The sequence below is a fragment of the Procambarus clarkii genome, chromosome 48, assembly GCF_040958095.1.
Source record: "Procambarus clarkii isolate CNS0578487 chromosome 48, FALCON_Pclarkii_2.0, whole genome shotgun sequence".
In the NCBI taxonomy this organism is placed as follows: domain Eukaryota; kingdom Metazoa; phylum Arthropoda; class Malacostraca; order Decapoda; family Cambaridae; genus Procambarus; species Procambarus clarkii.
In genome coordinates this window covers 21,018,720-21,038,753 of record NC_091197.1, presented here as the reverse complement: position 1 = coordinate 21,038,753, position 20,034 = coordinate 21,018,720, and the positions used below count along the sequence as shown (strand labels likewise).

Here is a 20,034-nt window from a genome sequence, read left to right as displayed (position 1 = left end):
AGCTACCAATGAGCTTTAATATACCTACAATTTTCTCTCATCTTTTTTTTTCTTTTTTCTTGCCTTGTAACTGTTATCATTTTTTATAAATTTTGCAAGTATTTACCTACTTAAAATATTCTTAGATTAAGGACCTGCCCGAAACGCTGCGCGTACTAGTGGCTTTACAAGATTGTAATAACCATATTATGTATCCTCACAATCCCAATGTACCTTCTTGTATATGCATAAATAAATAAATAAATAAATAAATAAATAAGTGAGCAGCTGCTTGCTTTTCGAGAACAGGGCCCCCCCCCCCAGTCTGCGGGCAGAGCTTATATAACCTTCTCTCATTGCGCGCGCAGCTTGGGCGGTTAGACTCGGCTCTCAGACACACGTTTTCTTCCTTCAGAAAACCCACCATTTTTTGGGGAAAAAAAGCAGTGTTCTTTTCTCCCCCTCTTTCCAGCTGCCTCCTATATCAAACCTATATAAGACCCCTGCGTCTTAGGAAACCTGCAAGGTGTGGAGAAATGACTCTTCACGCAGGAATAGGTGAGAAGTAGGAGAGGGCACCGTAACACTGCTTATATATAATGTGTGTGTATCTAGTGTAATAACACCACAAACAGTATACTTGGAGGAATATTAGTGCATCAGGCCTTGAACCAGTGAGGGAGAGAGGGAGCATCAGTTGTGTGTGGCCACCTGATACTGTCTGCCGTCACCATACAAGATTAGTGGTTCGCTATGGTGAACACAAATGTAGATACTTATATATAACGTGTAAATATAGTGTAATAACAGCAAAAGGAGTGTTATGAGAAACCATTTTGGTGAGAGAGGTGGCGTCATCTTCCTGACTTGCCACGCTGTGTAAGGGTGGCCACTATTCTCTTGTGTACTATACCAGCTTAGATGAACAGAACATCTAGATACTTACATATAACATCTGTATATAATGAATAAAAGCAAAAACAGTATGATGGGAGGAGGATGTTGGCGAGTGAGTTGTTTTTGAGGGAGGGAGTGGCGGCGAGTGGCTGGCTGGCAGATGTGATGTCCACTTCTCGTTGCTTTTTGACTCACCATATCAACTTAGTGGTTTATTATGGTGAACAAAAACATGCAGATACTTATATATAACCTGTGTATATAGTGTGATAACCGACAAAGTATTTATTTATTGTTTTATGAACACAGTAATTAACAATAATATGCATACCATAATTTTGAGTACAGCGATGATTTACTCATTTTATTGTATAAATATATCACACTACACACTATTGAATGATACTTCCCCAAAAAAACTAAGACAAAAATCAGAGACATTGAAATAATTAGGTAATAATATCTTTGTGGCAACTTCTGCCTGACAGCTGGGGCGAAGCAGACCGCCTCCGACTCTTGCTCTATCAACACCTATTTTTTGCCAGACTTTCCCACCTTATTGCGGCCAAAATATGCCCCATAGCAGCTTAGGGGTTAAAGTCAAGGAAAACATTAATGTAAGGCGATTATATGACCAAATTCTCTTTTAATGATTTGCATTATATAGTGGCTTTAGGTATTGTATGTTCTAGCTCTATCTATAAATCCAACATTATGTTTGTAAATCAACTATGTATGTACTTTCCTGAATAAAATTTACTTTCCTTTATTTTACTTTACTTATTATGAACTTTTTGACAACATGGAAGACAAATTCATACCTCTTTTTGTTGGTATTGTACTATATAGTATATATCTTGATTATTTATAGTGACACTTTTATTGCAGGTTCAGGGAGTTGCTAATTCTTTAAGAGATCTGACTGAAGGCATGCAAGAAATGGTTCGTTGGGAAATTGCTCTCAATACTATGGAAGAGTATGCCAGGCCTATCAACACACTCTACAAGCGGTTTGTTCTTTACCAAAGCCTCAAGGATAAGGTAAGTTTTGTGCCTTGTATTTATCTTACATTCAATAATTTAGTACCCACTTTAAATGTATTTTTGTCTAGATTACAAATGTCAGTTCTTTATGAATGTGATATCACCATCGAACCATACATCAGAAGTTACCTAACCCCACTCGACTTTGAAGTAGCCATAGACAGCATGCCCCATGCACTCACCACCAGGCTCGGACTCTTGGAATTCTATATTCATCAAGAATTGCAAAAGACCACTGTCACAGGCGCTATGCATCTTTTGGAGACTTAAACAGCAGAGATTGTGCCACTCCACAAAGGAGATAGTAAAGCTGATTAAAAAAATCATAGACAAATAGCTCTAACATCACACATCATAAAAATCTTAGAAAAAGTGCCAAGAAGATCATAAGACACACAAAATCACAGTGTCTACATATTTCTGGGCAAAATGGGTTCAGGACAAGGTGCTTCTACCCTCATTATTGCCAGACTACTATGACATGGCCTTAAATGCTATGGAAGACAAATAAAACGATGATGTAATATTCACAAATTTTATAAATGCTTTTGACAAATGTCACCATGCTGTTATTGCCCACAAAATGCGCACAAATGGAATTACAGTACTGGAAAAGTAGGGAGATGGATCATAAACTCACAAACAGACCCAGAGTGTAATAGTCAACATGTTTTATGAGGATAAATTCCAATTATTGTAATATGGAAAAACAAAAACATTAAAATAGAATCCACATGTAGAACACAGTCTGACCTCACCATTGAAAGAAAAAGCAATTTAAAGGATGCAGTAGTAATCACATCAGAAGGCATGATTACAAAATGAACACAACAAAGTTGCTGTCATAACTGCAAGAAAAATGACAGGTTGGATAACAAGAACCTTCCAAACAAGAAATGCTACTCAAAGATACTTTTTTTTAAGATACTAGTGCTCTCTAGAGTGGAATATACAATAAACAGCCCCATTCCAAGTTGGAGAAATTGCTGACCTGAAGTGTGCACAAAGCTACCTGGACCAGGAGTGACCTGGAGTGACCTAGAGTGACCTGGAGTGACCTGGAGTGACATGGAGTCACAAACCACATCATCAACTTTGCAGATGACCCAAAGATTTATGGTGATGTGGGAAATGATAATGATATTGAAGTCTTACAGAGAGATCTACATGAACTTCACAAATTTGAATTTGAATTTGAATTTTGAACAAATGGTCAGAAGATCTCAATAAATCTTATTTAGATTTCAATAAATGGATGAATGTAAGTAGTCCCATTAGTCACGTTCCTATGGGTTTTCAGAGGGTTATGAAGGATAGCATCCGGATGAACATCTCTGTTAATGACAACTCCAGTTCTCAGAATATTAGGATGACAGAAAGGACACCTGATCATAATTCTACAAAAGACATCTCTGCAGGTGCATCGGAGGTCAAGAAGGATAAGAAGATAAGATCCAGGATAGCATCCTCATTAGTCGTCGAGATGCAAGTCTCGTTCTAACTACATACTCAGACTCAGGAGAGTGTGAAAGACTTGGTGTAATTCTTTACATAAATTTCACAAATACATAAGTGTGGATTTTTTATCCAATACAGTACTCTTATTATTATTATTATTATTGTAGACCATAAGAAATGTATAAATCGTCTGCAGCAGAGGTTATCCTGTACAGGTCATGCACATACTGTATTTAGAAATATTTGAGATGATGTTACTTGTAATTGGCTAGCTGTCGTTTTATTTGTATGTAGCAATAATGTGAGATATGGTCGATCTGTGTGGCATTGTTTCACTGCAAATCATGAGTTTCAAAGTGTGATTTGTATTTTGATCATAACAGTTTAAAAATCAGAGATGTTTCAAGATTAGTAATTTATTTATTTATACTTTTATGTTTTGTTATATGCAGAGAGAAGTTCACATGTACAGTATAGTAGTTACACTCAGTGAGAAGTAAATTTAGCAAGGATACGTTATCACTATTTCAAATTTTTTCTCTCAATTACTAAACCTACTAGAATTACTGGAACAACTGTCTTTACTCTTGACCACACCTAGACTAACATAACCTCTCCACTTACATTAGGGATAATCATTGATAGGACCACAAACCATTACCAAGCAATTCTTCTAACCAACATTAATAAACCACTTCTAGATATAATAAAGATAAGCTTCAGGCTGCACAATGAAACTTCTATAAGCACCTCTACCGCTGCTGCTGCTAATATCAACTGGAAGACTGAAATAGGTAACATCAACCTAGTGGTGCAAACATTTCTTCACAAAACTCTGAGCCTCTATAACACCCACTGTCCAATGCTAACTAAACAAATCACAACTAAAAGGTTAAATTATCCATGGCTTAATAAGGGTATACTTAAATTTATTAATAAAAACATGACCATGAGAAGAAGAATATGTTAGGGATCATCTCCTAAGAAGTTTCAAGGAGATACTCATTAATGCTGTCCAAAATAATTAGAAGAACCAAAATAAAATACTATAAAAATAAATTGGATCAAATTAAGGGTAACATTAATAAAACACGAGTACTATTTCTCAAATATTAGGATCAATGAAAATCTTGAATAAGAAACCAATACTCCTATCCAATGACGATGGTGTGCGTCCTGCCTCTGACTGCCATTAAATTCAATAGTTTCTTCTCATACATTGGCACATCCCTTGCAAATGATATCCGATCTTCTCTAACTAATGTTAAGGACTAACTCATAGGAAACTAACCAGAGTCTCTGTACCTAACTCCAGCTAATTCCTCTGATGTTAATGAGATAATCCTTTCTCTTAAAGAAAAGTCAAGTAGAAAGTAATTATCAAAAGAAGGCACCAAGCCAGGGAGGCTATGTAGCACCGTCAAATGTGAATGGTATTCAAAAGGCACTAAATATCACTAAGGATGACAATTCGAGAACAAAGCGCATAAGGCAAACAACATCAAAGTTATCTGATTCGCCAAGGATTATATTGAGGGACAGGTGACCTCGAGGAACAGTCAGGAAGCAAGACACACGCTTATCCTGGAAGTCAGGACATTCAACAAGGATATGCATGACCATAAGAGGGACAAATGCAGTTTGGACGAGAAGGAGCAGGGCGGCGCTCCATTAAGTGCCCGTGAGTTAAATGGGTATGGCTAATATGTAACCTTTCAAAAATTCAAATGTTAATTCAGGTAAAGTACATACATACAAGGGGTGATACAAATATTGATGAATTTATAGATAGAGCTAGTACATACAATGCCTAAAGCCACTTTTACGCAAAGCGTTTCGGGCAGGAAAAACACCAAAGACTAAAACTTAATACTAATTGAGATTAAAGTATAAAATGTGTTGAGAAAATATAAAAATAAAAAAGGGGGAACATGGCAGAAAAACAGCAAAATACAATTTGGTCGACAAACAGCAAAATACAATTTGGTCGACAAACAGCATTGTTTAAAAAAACAAAATAACAGACATGGGTTGACATTATAGGGGTGAGGTAGGTTACAGGGAGTTAATTAGGTAGTGTTTAGTTTTTTCTTAAACTGGTTGAGAGAGGTACAGTCTTTAACATGATTAGGAAGGTCATTCCACATTCTGGGTCCCTTGATTTGTAGAGCATTTCTAGTTTGATTAAGTCGTACTCTTGGAATATCAAAAAGGTATTTGTTTCTGGTGTGGTGCTCATGGGTTCTGTTACAACCTTTAATGAAGCTTTTAAGGTCAATATATATATATATATATATATATATATATATATATATATATATATATATATATATATATTACATATATATATATATATATATATATATATATATATATATATATATATATATATATATATATATATTTATTATGACGGTAAAGTGTTGATGTTCGGCAGTCCTCCAATGGCAGGTGGCAATGCCTTGTCACATTTACAGAAAAAAAAGAGTATGCTTGCCTGTTTGTCTGTGGTGAGGTAATGGGAAGACACACAAAACACAAAATATAAACAATAAAATTTTAATTACTTTAGAAAACAAGATATGAACAGACACTCCCTTGGCTTACGTAAAATTCAAAACAAGTCAACAAACAGAACAACATGAATAATTAATAGGTGTGAAATTTACTCTAAAACAAAATAAAGTGCAAGATAATAATAATGATAATCAGGTGCTGAGAATACTGGCTAAAGCTGCCACCTCCCTTAGTACACGACAGCCAGGGCTTAGTCTACCAGAGAGAGATGTCAACTTCTAAGAGCACAGAGATATTCTGAGGAGTACGGCGTGAGCTGGCCCAGACGTCGACTCAGGTAGAGGGCGTGAGTGCAGGTGCAGGTGATGTCGGCGATACACCAGCCAATCAGGAGCAGGCAGGCGGAGAATGGGTAGTTTGCTCGTTGACGGCGGGCGGGGAGCCGGCGTGTCGGGTGGTGCAAGGTACGCTTTGCTTCCTGGGCAAAACGTTTGGCGATACTGGTGGACGTATCTTCAATATAGTATCTTGTACTTGTAAAATGACGTGAATGATATAGGGAAGAGCAGGCTCAATCTCTCTTGAAAGAGATTATCGTCACAATATATATATATATATATATATATATATATATATATATATATATATATATATATATATATATATATATATATATATATATATATATATATATATATATATATATATATATATATATAAAGTACGAAAATGAGTTTTGGAGAACTCCTATTTCAACTAAGCCCTGATGCTAAGAAAATAGTTAGAGGAATAGAAGCCCTAAACCAGAAAATAATAAATACAGAATATGCGGTCATATTCAATGAAACATATATATATATATATATATATATATATATATATATATATATATATATATATATATATATATATATATATATATGCGAACAAGCCTGAATGGTCCCCAGGACTATATGCGACTGAAAACTCACACCCCAGAAGTGACTCGAACCCATACTCCCAGGAGCAACGCAACTGGTAACTACAGGGCGCCTTAATCCGCTTGACCATCACGGCCGGACAAAAGGAAGTGATAGCCGAAGCTATTTGAACCACACTATATATATATATATATAAGCCTATACTTGCATAAACCACAAGTGAAGATAAACAATCTTTGGACAACACCCACCAGTGGGACTCGAACCCAGAAAGCACAACTACCTTCCAGTAGCTGGCATAACTAGTATGCTTTAACCCACTACGCCATCAGACCTTACAAAAGAAGTAGATAGTTCGAGATATATATATCTCAAACATCTCTACCTCCCGAAGGCACCAGATGAGTGAGGGGTCAGTCTGCAATTTTCGTCAAGCCACTGTCAATGTGAGAGAACTCGTGTCCAGCTTATAAGCCTATACTTGCATAAACCACAAGTGAAGATAAACAATCTTTGGACAACACCCACCAGTGGGACTCGAACCCAGAAAGCACAACTACCTTCCAGTAGCTGGCATAACTAGTATGCTTTAACCCACTACGCCATCAGACCTTACAAAAGAAGTAGATAGTTCGAGATATATATATCTCAAACATCTCTACCTCCCGAAGGCACCAGATGAGTGAGGGGTCAGTCTGCAATTTTCGTCAAGCCACTGTCAATGTGAGAGAACTCGTGTCCAGCTTATAAGCCTATACTTGCATAAACCACAAGTGAAGATAAACAATCTTTGGACAACACCCACCAGTGGGACTCGAACCCAGAAAGCACAACTACCTTCCAGTAGCTGGCATAACTAGTATGCTTTAACCCACTACGCCATCAGACCTTACAAAAGAAGTAGATAGTTCGAGATATATATATCTCAAACATCTCTACCTCCCGAAGGCACCAGATGAGTGAGGGGTCAGTCTGCAATTTTCGTCAAGCCACTGTCAATGTGAGAGAACTCGTGTCCAGCTTATAAGCCTATACTTGCATAAACCACAAGTGAAGATAAACAATCTTTGGACAACACCCACCAGTGGGACTCGAACCCAGAAAGCACAACTACCTTCCAGTAGCTGGCATAACTAGTATGCTTTAACCCACTACGCCATCAGACCTTACAAAAGAAGTAGATAGTTCGAGATATATATATCTCAAACATCTCTACCTCCCGAAGGCACCAGATGAGTGAGGGGTCAGTCTGCAATTTTCGTCAAGCCACTGTCAATGTGAGAGAACTCGTGTCCAGCTTATAAGCCTATACTTGCATAAACCACAAGTGAAGATAAACAATCTTTGGACAACACCCACCAGTGGGACTCGAACCCAGAAAGCACAACTACCTTCCAGTAGCTGGCATAACTAGTATGCTTTAACCCACTACGCCATCAGACCTTACAAAAGAAGTAGATAGTTCGAGATATATATATCTCAAACATCTCTACCTCCCGAAGGCACCAGATGAGTGAGGGGTCAGTCTGCAATTTTCGTCAAGCCACTGTCAATGTGAGAGAACTCGTGTCCAGCTTATAAGCCTATACTTGCATAAACCACAAGTGAAGATAAACAATCTTTGGACAACACCCACCAGTGGGACTCGAACCCAGAAAGCACAACTACCTTCCAGTAGCTGGCATAACTAGTATGCTTTAACCCACTACGCCATCAGACCTTACAAAAGAAGTAGATAGTTCGAGATATATATATCTCAAACATCTCTACCTCCCGAAGGCACCAGATGAGTGAGGGGTCAGTCTGCAATTTTCGTCAAGCCACTGTCAATGTGAGAGAACTCGTGTCCAGCTTATAAGCCTATACTTGCATAAACCACAAGTGAAGATAAACAATCTTTGGACAACACCCACCAGTGGGACTCGAACCCAGAAAGCACAACTACCTTCCAGTAGCTGGCATAACTAGTATGCTTTAACCCACTACGCCATCAGACCTTACAAAAGAAGTAGATAGTTCGAGATATATATATCTCAAACATCTCTACCTCCCGAAGGCACCAGATGAGTGAGGGGTCAGTCTGCAATTTTCGTCAAGCCACTGTCAATGTGAGAGAACTCGTGTCCAGCTTATAAGCCTATACTTGCATAAACCACAAGTGAAGATAAACAATCTTTGGACAACACCCACCAGTGGGACTCGAACCCAGAAAGCACAACTACCTTCCAGTAGCTGGCATAACTAGTATGCTTTAACCCACTACGCCATCAGACCTTACAAAAGAAGTAGATAGTTCGAGATATATATATCTCAAACATCTCTACCTCCCGAAGGCACCAGATGAGTGAGGGGTCAGTCTGCAATTTTCGTCAAGCCACTGTCAATGTGAGAGAACTCGTGTCCAGCTTATAAGCCTATACTTGCATAAACCACAAGTGAAGATAAACAATCTTTGGACAACACCCACCAGTGGGACTCGAACCCAGAAAGCACAACTACCTTCCAGTAGCTGGCATAACTAGTATGCTTTAACCCACTACGCCATCAGACCTTACAAAAGAAGTAGATAGTTCGAGATATATATATCTCAAACATCTCTACCTCCCGAAGGCACCAGATGAGTGAGGGGTCAGTCTGCAATTTTCGTCAAGCCACTGTCAATGTGAGAGAACTCGTGTCCAGCTTATAAGCCTATACTTGCATAAACCACAAGTGAAGATAAACAATCTTTGGACAACACCCACCAGTGGGACTCGAACCCAGAAAGCACAACTACCTTCCAGTAGCTGGCATAACTAGTATGCTTTAACCCACTACGCCATCAGACCTTACAAAAGAAGTAGATAGTTCGAGATATATATATCTCAAACATCTCTACCTCCCGAAGGCACCAGATGAGTGAGGGGTCAGTCTGCAATTTTCGTCAAGCCACTGTCAATGTGAGAGAACTCGTGTCCAGCTTATAAGCCTATACTTGCATAAACCACAAGTGAAGATAAACAATCTTTGGACAACACCCACCAGTGGGACTCGAACCCAGAAAGCACACTAGTGGGTTAAAGCATACTAGTTATGCCAGCTACTGGAAGGTAGTTGTGCTTTCTGGGTTCGAGTCCCACTGGTGGGTGTTGTCCAAAGATTGTTTATCTTCACTTGTGGTTTATGCAAGTATAGGCTTATAAGCTGGACACGAGTTCTCTCACATTGACAGTGGCTTGACGAAAATTGCAGACTGACCCCTCACTCATCTGGTGCCTTCGGGAGGTAGAGATGTTTGAGATATATATATCTCGAACTATCTACTTCTTTTGTAAGGTCTGATGGCGTAGTGGGTTAAAGCATACTAGTTATGCCAGCTACTGGAAGGTAGTTGTGCTTTCTGGGTTCGAGTCCCACTGGTGGGTGTTGTCCAAAGATTGTTTATCTTCACTTGTGGTTTATGCAAGTATAGGCTTATAAGCTGGACACGAGTTCTCTCACATTGACAGTGGCTTGACGAAAATTGCAGACTGACCCCTCACTCATCTGGTGCCTTCGGGAGGTAGAGATGTTTGAGATATATATATCTCGAACTATCTACTTCTTTTGTAAGGTCTGATGGCGTAGTGGGTTAAAGCATACTAGTTATGCCAGCTACTGGAAGGTAGTTGTGCTTTCTGGGTTCGAGTCCCACTGGTGGGTGTTGTCCAAAGATTGTTTATCTTCACTTGTGGTTTATGCAAGTATAGGCTTATAAGCTGGACACGAGTTCTCTCACATTGACAGTGGCTTGACGAAAATTGCAGACTGACCCCTCACTCATCTGGTGCCTTCGGGAGGTAGAGATGTTTGAGATATATATATCTCGAACTATCTACTTCTTTTGTAAGGTCTGATGGCGTAGTGGGTTAAAGCATACTAGTTATGCCAGCTACTGGAAGGTAGTTGTGCTTTCTGGGTTCGAGTCCCACTGGTGGGTGTTGTCCAAAGATTGTTTATCTTCACTTGTGGTTTATGCAAGTATAGGCTTATAAGCTGGACACGAGTTCTCTCACATTGACAGTGGCTTGACGAAAATTGCAGACTGACCCCTCACTCATCTGGTGCCTTCGGGAGGTAGAGATGTTTGAGATATATATATCTCGAACTATCTACTTCTTTTGTAAGGTCTGATGGCGTAGTGGGTTAAAGCATACTAGTTATGCCAGCTACTGGAAGGTAGTTGTGCTTTCTGGGTTCGAGTCCCACTGGTGGGTGTTGTCCAAAGATTGTTTATCTTCACTTGTGGTTTATGCAAGTATAGGCTTATAAGCTGGACACGAGTTCTCTCACATTGACAGTGGCTTGACGAAAATTGCAGACTGACCCCTCACTCATCTGGTGCCTTCGGGAGGTAGAGATGTTTGAGATATATATATCTCGAACTATCTACTTCTTTTGTAAGGTCTGATGGCGTAGTGGGTTAAAGCATACTAGTTATGCCAGCTACTGGAAGGTAGTTGTGCTTTCTGGGTTCGAGTCCCACTGGTGGGTGTTGTCCAAAGATTGTTTATCTTCACTTGTGGTTTATGCAAGTATAGGCTTATAAGCTGGACACGAGTTCTCTCACATTGACAGTGGCTTGACGAAAATTGCAGACTGACCCCTCACTCATCTGGTGCCTTCGGGAGGTAGAGATGTTTGAGATATATATATCTCGAACTATCTACTTCTTTTGTAAGGTCTGATGGCGTAGTGGGTTAAAGCATACTAGTTATGCCAGCTACTGGAAGGTAGTTGTGCTTTCTGGGTTCGAGTCCCACTGGTGGGTGTTGTCCAAAGATTGTATATATATATATATATATATATATATATATATATATATATATATATATATATATATATATATATATATATATATATATATATATATATATATATATATTATATTTTACGCATGAGAGGATGTGCAGTGACTTAATATCAAACATATTCAGATATTTGAGTAGGGGTACCGAGTGATGTCTGGGGCCAGAGTTGGATATTGTCCTAATATCAGCTTTGTGTTGAGTAATTACAGGACGTAAATGATTTTGGGTTACCTTGAGGTGCTTCCGGGGCTTAGCGTCCCCGCGGCCCGGTCGTCGACCAGGTCTCCTATCCAATGGGTAGGTAGAACCCCAAGCACAAATACCATAGTTGAGATAAGGAAAGATGAGCGAGTAATAGAGCGTCACCAGGGCAGGGCGAGGTACATAGTATCTGATCTTTAAAAGAATGCCAACAGTTTTTGAAACTTTTTTTTATATATTTAGAATGTGTCCCTGGAAATTCAGTTTGTGATCAATGAGAACGCTAAGGAATTTCCCATCTATTTTGTTACAAATTTGAGTATTATTTATCCTGAGATTTATTTGATTTGAGGATTTATTGCCAAACAAAATATAGAAAGTTTTATCAATGTTGAGGGTGAGTTTGTTGGCAGTTAGCCAAAGATGGACTTTATTTAGCTCACTATTCACTGTGACATTTAGAGCAAGGGGGTCAGGACTGGAATAAATGAAGGTTGTGTCGTCAGCAAATAGAATTGGTTTGAGGTGTTGGGAGGCATTTGGAAGGTCATTAATGTAGATGAGAAAGAGGAGAGGGCCAAGTATGCTGCCCTGGGGAACACCAATGTTGATGGGTAGGGTGGGAGAAATTGAATTATTCACAGTAACATACTGGAGCCTGTCGGTAAGATAAGATTTGAGGTATTGCAGGGAGTGTCCTCTGACTCCATAATGATGTAATTTAAGAAGAAGGTTTTGGTGGTTGACAGAGTCAAAAGCCTTTCGCAGGTCCACAAATAACCCAACAGGGAACTCATTTTTATCAATAGCTGCATGTATTAAGTTAATAAGACTAATAAGTGCATCGTTAGTGCTTTTTTTGGGTCTGAAGCCATATTGTCAAGAGCTAAGTATATTGAGTTTGGCTAGATAAGAGTAAAGCTGCTTGTAGATTAGTTTTTCAAATATTTTTGACAAGTTTGCCAGGATTGATATAGGTCTGTAGTTGTTAACATCAGTGAGATCACCACATTTGTGGACTGGGGTTACTCTCGCTTTTTTTTAGAATATCTGGAAAGGTTTGGAGTTCAAGGGACTTGTTGAAGATCAATGCAATAGCAGGGGCTAGAGATCTGGAGGCTTTTTTGTAAATTAATGTTGGTATCTCCTCAAGGGCACCAGACTTGGTTTTAAGGGAAAGGATTATCTCATTAACATCAGTGGAATTTGCAGGCGTTAGGTACAGAGACTATGGATAGTTACCTGTAAGATAGTCCTGAACATCAGTACTGGAAGTTGGAATATCATTTGCAAGGGATGACCCAATGGAAGAGAAGAACCTATTGAACTCAAAAGCAGTATCCGAGGCTGTAAGCATACTATCGTTATTTGACAGGAGTATTGGTTTGTTATTTAAACTCTTCTTTGATCCCAATATTTGTGAAATTGTGCTCCATGTTTTCTTAATGTTGCCCTTTATTTGGGCAAATTTATCTTCGTAGTATTTAGTTTTGACTCTTCTAATTATTTTAGATAGCAATGACGAGTAATTCTTTGAAAATTCTTTGGAGACGATTCCTAACCTATACTTCTTCTCAAGGTCATGTTTTTTATTAATGGATTTAAGTATTCCCTTTGTAAGCCAAGGATTGTTTAACCTTTTAGTTGTGACTTGTTTCATTAGCATAGGACAGTGGGTGTTATAAAGGTTGAGAGTTTTTTGAAGAAAAGATTGCACTGCTAGGTTGATGTCCCCTATGTTACCTAACTCGGACTCCCAGTTGATATTAGGTGCAGCAGCTATAAAATTGCCTATAGAAGTTTCATTGTGCAGCCTAAAGCTTATCTCCCTTGTCTCTAGAGGTAGTTTGTTAATGTTAGGAGAAATGTGGGGTAATGGTCTGTAGTGCTATCGATGATTATTCCTGAAGTAAGCGGAGAGGTTATGTTGGTCCAGATGTGATCAAGAGCCGTGGCAGTACTATCAGTGATTCTAGTAGGTCTAGTGATTAAGGGCATGAGGAAGCAGGAATTCATACAGTTGAGGAAGCTAGCAGCAGTAGGATTTTCAGGCTCGCTGAGGTCAATATTAAAGTCCCCTGCGATAATTAGATGTTTTTTGTTCAGTCTGTTATCTAGTATTAGATTTCTAAGGTTAGAATGGAATTCGGACACATCAGTGTTAGGAATTCTATAGACTGCTCCCACAGTCAGAACAGACTCAGCACCCTTGACTCTGAAACTGGCGAAGATATACTCCCCACAGTAGTCTCTAGTTCTAATTACTTTTAAGCATGTTAGTTCTTGGTGGTAGTAAAGAGCAGTACCACCACCTCTCTGAATTTGTCGACAGTTGTGAATTGCTGAGTAGTTAGGCATGTTAAAGAGTTGAGTAGTATCCTCTTTTTAACCATGTTTCAGTAAGTATAATAAAAGAGAATTTGTTGTCAACAGTTTCAATCAAGGCACTAACATCATCGAAGTGTTTGCTTAGTGATCTTACATTCAAGTTTATTACAGAGATATTGTGATTATGTGTTAATACATTGTTTACATCATGTGCTGTATAATATCTGCAATTTTGATCATTAAAGTGATGATTGTCATAGATACTGGATAAGAGGTTTAGTTCTGGGTCTATACTTGTTTGCATAAGAAGGCTGGTTGTAGGAAAACAAGGCAAGAATGGCAATTACAAAATAAAATTTTGATATAAAAGGGGGGAAATAATAAAAATATAAACAAGACTATACAAGACAAACACAAAATGACCAATAAAAAAAGAAAAATGAGGTAGATTGCTTACAAGTACTCTCAGGTACACTGTAAATAATAATTTGCATTTTGAGATACAGGCAAAGCCAGGGGTACAATGGAGTAAGGGAGTATGGCGAGGCCAGGTAACCTAGGTAATAAATGAAAGCAAAGAAAAAGTTGAATAATAAACATAGACAAATTTAATCTATTGATTATTAACTATAAATAGTTTAGTTAAGATCCTATAATTAGTAAGAACTAAAGGAAATATTAATGCACTCAATTAATTAAGTCGAATAAATGACTAATGAAAATTAAATTAAAATTTAATTTAAAAATAGTGAAACAAAGAGACTTAGGATACCTAGCCCGCACTAGGTGACAAGGGGGTTAATTATGTTGGCTCACTGAGAGAGATAATAAGGTGAGACAAACCACATTGGGAGAGGAAAGTGTTGAGGTTATTCTCATTAGCAATTGTAAACATTTAATCTCCTGAAGTCTTTCTCACTTTAATCATGCCATCTTTAACGAAGCACTGATGATTCGCATCTGGGTTTTGATACCGGATTTGACGCAGGCGGTGGAGGAGTTGATGTCTTTTTCTAGTCAAGCACTCGTTGATGTAGATTTGCTTTCGTTGGGATGCAGCTGTCCGAACCTTGCCAAAGCCAAAGCTATTTTCCACCACTGGTCACCGTAGTAGGAGGAAGACCATAGGGGACACGCTACCCTTAAGAGCATGCAGCTTGTTACCAGTAACATAAGACCAGTAAGTAATGGGCATAGACTGAGGAATGAATAACAGGTAGAAGTAGAAATAAGGAACACCTTTGCAGGAAATGGGACAAGTGCGGATAGCCTTGTTCACAACAGCATCTGCACGCTCATTTAAGGAAACACCAATATGGTTGGGAACCTCGAGCAAAACGCGACTGTTTTAAATCTGCTGGAGATAAAAGCCAATATTGAATTTCAATGACCACAGGATGGACAGGTATTAAAAGACTCCAGAGCCATGAGGGGCACTGTGAAAGTCAATAACAACAACAAAGGAAGAATTATGGGGAGAAAGTAGTTGACGAAGAGCATAGAAAATTGCATAAAGTTCTGCCATGAAGAGGCTAGTCTCTGAAAGCAGGTGACACATATAGGTGAAGTCAGGAACCACACATATAGGTGCAGTCAGGAAATACAACATAGTAGCTGTCACGTGGGGCGTGGGCCGGGGCTCTACTAGCACTCAGCTGCTAGGGGCTCAAAAGGCCGAATACTCAGCCCCTCTGACTCCCGGGATTCACCGGAGTCTCCTTGGTCACACAGGAGAGGACCAACAATGCCCACCTCCGCAGGTCTTTGCTTCCACTACAAAAGGGGGTGCCACTAATTCACCCTGGAAGCCCTTCAGTCAAGCACGGGAAAACTGCTGTTAGCAGTTCCGGCCTAGACCCGTGGAGGAGTGAAGGAAGACTCAGGCTTACCTTATAATAATAACCTCCCTGAGTCTTGCCTGCCAGACAAAAAGGTTGCAGGAACTCCTTTCCCGCCTGTCTTCTCTATCTTCTTCTTAACAAGGTCGCCAGCTGGGTTATTATATCTGCACCCCAGCAATGCAGTTCAGTGGGTGTATTATATATATTGTTTGTAGCCAGAAGATTGCTATTCCCATAGATCTGCTACTAGACTGTCGGCCCAGGGTACTCTCCCAGGAAGTCTGTGTGGCTTTACCTCTCTATAGCCACCACGTTAATAGTTGCCACCATTCGGGCACTGATACTGATCGGATGGCTAAGGGTACACTTTTATGTAAGTCTGTGCTGTCTTTACCACACTCCAGGCAATAAGAACTTCTATAGAGAACGTAGTGTTCCCTAGGTGGTACTATGATAACCTTCGTGTATACTCATAGAGAAATATTATAAATGGAGGCACACTTAAACACAGTGATAAAATGTGTGAATTTACTGACGCAAATTACATGAACACACACACAATCACAAGTAATACATGAATATGAAAATAAGGATAATAAGTCTGGAGATCGTCAGCCTCTTATTCCACGACCTCCAACACTCCTTCAACTGGGCAGAAAGACAGGAGTCCCACACTCTCTCACAGGAGGGCCTCTTCTTCACTGTCCTGCCATCCATACACACTGTCCCCTCTGACAGTCTTGGACACAAGCTGCCTTGCAGCCTATTCTACTACTAAAGTATTAATGTCCTATTGCCACATACATAAGTAAATATTGTGGCCTAACTAGCCTACTCACACAAGGGGTAATGGGAGGGAAAATGATCTACCTTACATTCCTGGCTCACAACGCCTGTCCCTCGACGGTGTGAGGTTCCCACGCTTCCTGAGTCGATCTTTGAAGATCCAGGACGTTCCACAGGTCCTCAGGTGTCGTGGAGCCTTCGCGTCGTCGCCGTTCCAATCCCTGAGATTCAGCTACCCCAATCCTGGTTCATCGATGGGCGCTGAGCTAATCACTATTTTCCCACACTCGCCCCTTCCACAAGGCGTTGCTCCTTGTCCTAGGCACGGTGTCGTCCTTACAAAACCCTCAGTGGATGTGACCCGGTCACAGCTAGGCTTGCCCGCCACACCTTTTCAGACCCTCAACGTCCAGCGTCGCCGCCCAGCGTCGTCGCCGAATATTTTCTAAGTTTGGCACTCTTTCGCTCAATAAACTTGGTTCCTTTTTGCTTCCCAGAAGCGCGGGGTCTCCAATACAGCAGATGGGCTGCAATAGCCAGCACTAATCCACTAAGAAAGGCTTGTAGAGCCTCAAATCCTTGAGAGCAGACCGAGGCGCGTCCTCTCGCTTCCGAGGTTAGGTCAACTCTGACGTTGGCGCCGCCCGGGGCACTCGGTGACGTCACGGCGGGTCCTGATTGGTCGCCCGCGACCTAAGTCGGCCAATCCGCGATCGGCTAGTGTCCCTTCCGAAAGGTCATATCTGCATTAGGGGATACTCTTTCATTTTATAACAGGGCGCCAATTTCCCGTTATTTACAACGTATAATGTAACTTCCTTCCCTTAACTGGCAGCCGGTCTGGTCGCCACATATATCATTAGACTCCCTGAACCTCAGAGAATCAGTAGGGAGAGCTGATATGACTCTTTATGCCGGCAAACGAAAGAAATAGGAGAGGGCACTGTAACATAGCCTACACCACCAGCAGACTTTGACCCATCTGTGAAGATGGTGATGGAGCGGGAGTGTGAAGAAAAGTGAGCAAGGAAAAGGCGTTTCAGAACTGTTGAAGTGGTAAAAGCTTTAGTCATGTGGCTCAAGGGTGCTACGTAACTTAGGAAGAGGGACCCTCCATGGGGGCAGGGATGGAACGACATGAGGAGAAGCATTGGTAACACCAACTGAGACAGAGACTTGTAATTGAGACAACCACACAGATAGGGGAAGATGGTAAAAGGGGACAAGGCCCACAGAAGGGGTAATGGTCAAAGCACGACATAAGCGAGAGTGTTGTATGGAAAGTGCAAAGTGGCAAAGACAGTAACGATCATGGGGATCCTGTAGAAAGAACTCAGTAGAAGAGCCTCACGAAGCGACCAGCCCCAAAGAGTCACAGACCGCAGAGACAACCCCCCCCCCCTTGGTTGAGACAATGAACCATAGGGGAGCAGTTCGAATGGAGCCGAATTAGAACTGTGTGTGTACGATGAAAAGAGGGAGTCCAACGCCCCTGGCAGGCCTGTGAGCACTGGTCACAAAGCCCCAGCTGGGATACGAGGCATTTGTAAACACATTGAGCAAGGGCAAGGAAAGGTGCCATGGCACTGAATCCCGAAAAACCCTTAGAGGAAGACAGAGACGCAGCAACCGATTAAAGGACCCTGGGGTCAAACCCAGCGACCATGAGAGCGGCAAAAAGGGCTGCCCTAGGTACCAGAACAGACTTCGAATCCAAACCCTGCCCAACGAGAAAATCAGCATAGAAAAGTTCAGGCTCTTGCACAGCTGCTCAAGCAACTGCTGAGTGACCCGGGTTCCAATAAAAAACAGCAGAAAGTGGGAGTGCAGCCGGAGCAAAGTTACAGGAAGAATTGAGACGGATGCCGTCTAAGAATCCCACACAAGGCCCAGTCAAGTCCGAACCAGGGATGGAACCAAATAGGACTTTTTCCAATTCACCAATTCTCCAATTCACAAGGAACCCGAATCCGGCGAGCTGGGAAAGAACCATAAACCTGGCAAGCAGACATGCAGACCGTCTGGGAGCCCACACCATATAGTCGTCGAGGTAGGCCAAAACCTGAATACCTAACATATAAAGACAGGTCACCACAACCCTAATTAAGTGCATGAAAACGCGAGGTGCCAGATTTACACCAAAGGGAAGGCAACAAAAGCGGTAAGTCTGATGCCCTACCACGCGTCCTAACCAATCCCTGAACCTCTGATGAATAGAAATGGGCCAATAAGCGTCTTTGAAGTTCAGATAAATTATCCAAGTGCCTGGCTCGAGATGGAGTCGGACCTATGACCATGTGGTGATCCGAAAGGAGGGGCAAGGAATCAAATGGTTCAGACGGGACTAGTCCAGAATGAACATGCAAGAAACCCACTTTAGGGACGAAATATTTTCAACCATTCCAAGCGAATACACTTGGGGAGGCAGGAATGATCCTTAAGGGTAAATATTAGTACTCCAAAATAACTCGACAGAGAAATGGGGAAGAAGCCAGCCCCGAACCCCCAAGAGGTTGAGGAGCTGCCCAACGCCACCAAAAGTCAGAAGAGATGATCTGAAAAGCCCACGAATCGTGAAACCAAGCATGGGCAAACAGAGCCAGCCTCTCCTTCCCCCCATCGCCCCGTCAACAGGGTGACCCACAAATGGGCCGACGCGACCTTCGAGAAGCCGACTTCCGTGCAGAGTGACCACTGTGCTGACCAGACGAAGATGGCTCCGGAGGACACAATGGTTCAGATATTGGCACCAATGGCCCACCTCGACCTATCAAACCCTGAGCCCTGACACGACCACCTCGAGAAGATTAAGAATGACTTCCCCCCCCTTCCCTGGAGCACCAACAAATCCGAAAGGGGTGGCAACTGGCGGACGCTGCAGACATAAACTGAGTAACACAGTCCCCTGAATATAACAAATGACAGAACGGAGAAGAAGACTGGAGAGAGCCAGGGCCCAAGCAGAATCAAGAGAGAAAGCGATGGCCCAAGCGGAATTGAGAGAGAGAAAGCCAGGATAAACTGCCAACACGCGAGCCGAGAGGTAAAAAACATAGACACCGCTTCCTGGAGGATCGGCGCAAACAGCTTCAGCAAGGCAGCCGACGCCTCGGCAGCTGAAACCAGAACCCCAGCCGGAGGGCCAGCACTCAAAGCCCCCACATCCTTCGAAAGCCAGTCCAAGGACAGCTCCAGCAGACTAAAGAAGCGCAAGAAACAGGCCAAGTAACCACG

The 20,034-nt window shown here is 41.2% G+C and overlaps 1 protein-coding gene across 3 annotated transcripts in view; it reads left to right on the top strand.

Moving 5' to 3' along the window:
* The window catches only part of LOC123764809 (uncharacterized), a 430,287-nt gene that overhangs the window by 237,999 nt on the left and 172,254 nt on the right, over positions 1-20,034 (top strand). For all 3 annotated transcript variants that reach the window (XM_069302648.1, XM_045752985.2, XM_045752984.2), the window contains one exon: positions 1,765-1,917. In XM_069302648.1, the coding sequence (XP_069158749.1) occupies positions 1,765-1,917 (153 nt within the window). The remainder of the gene's footprint in view (positions 1-1,764; positions 1,918-20,034) is intronic.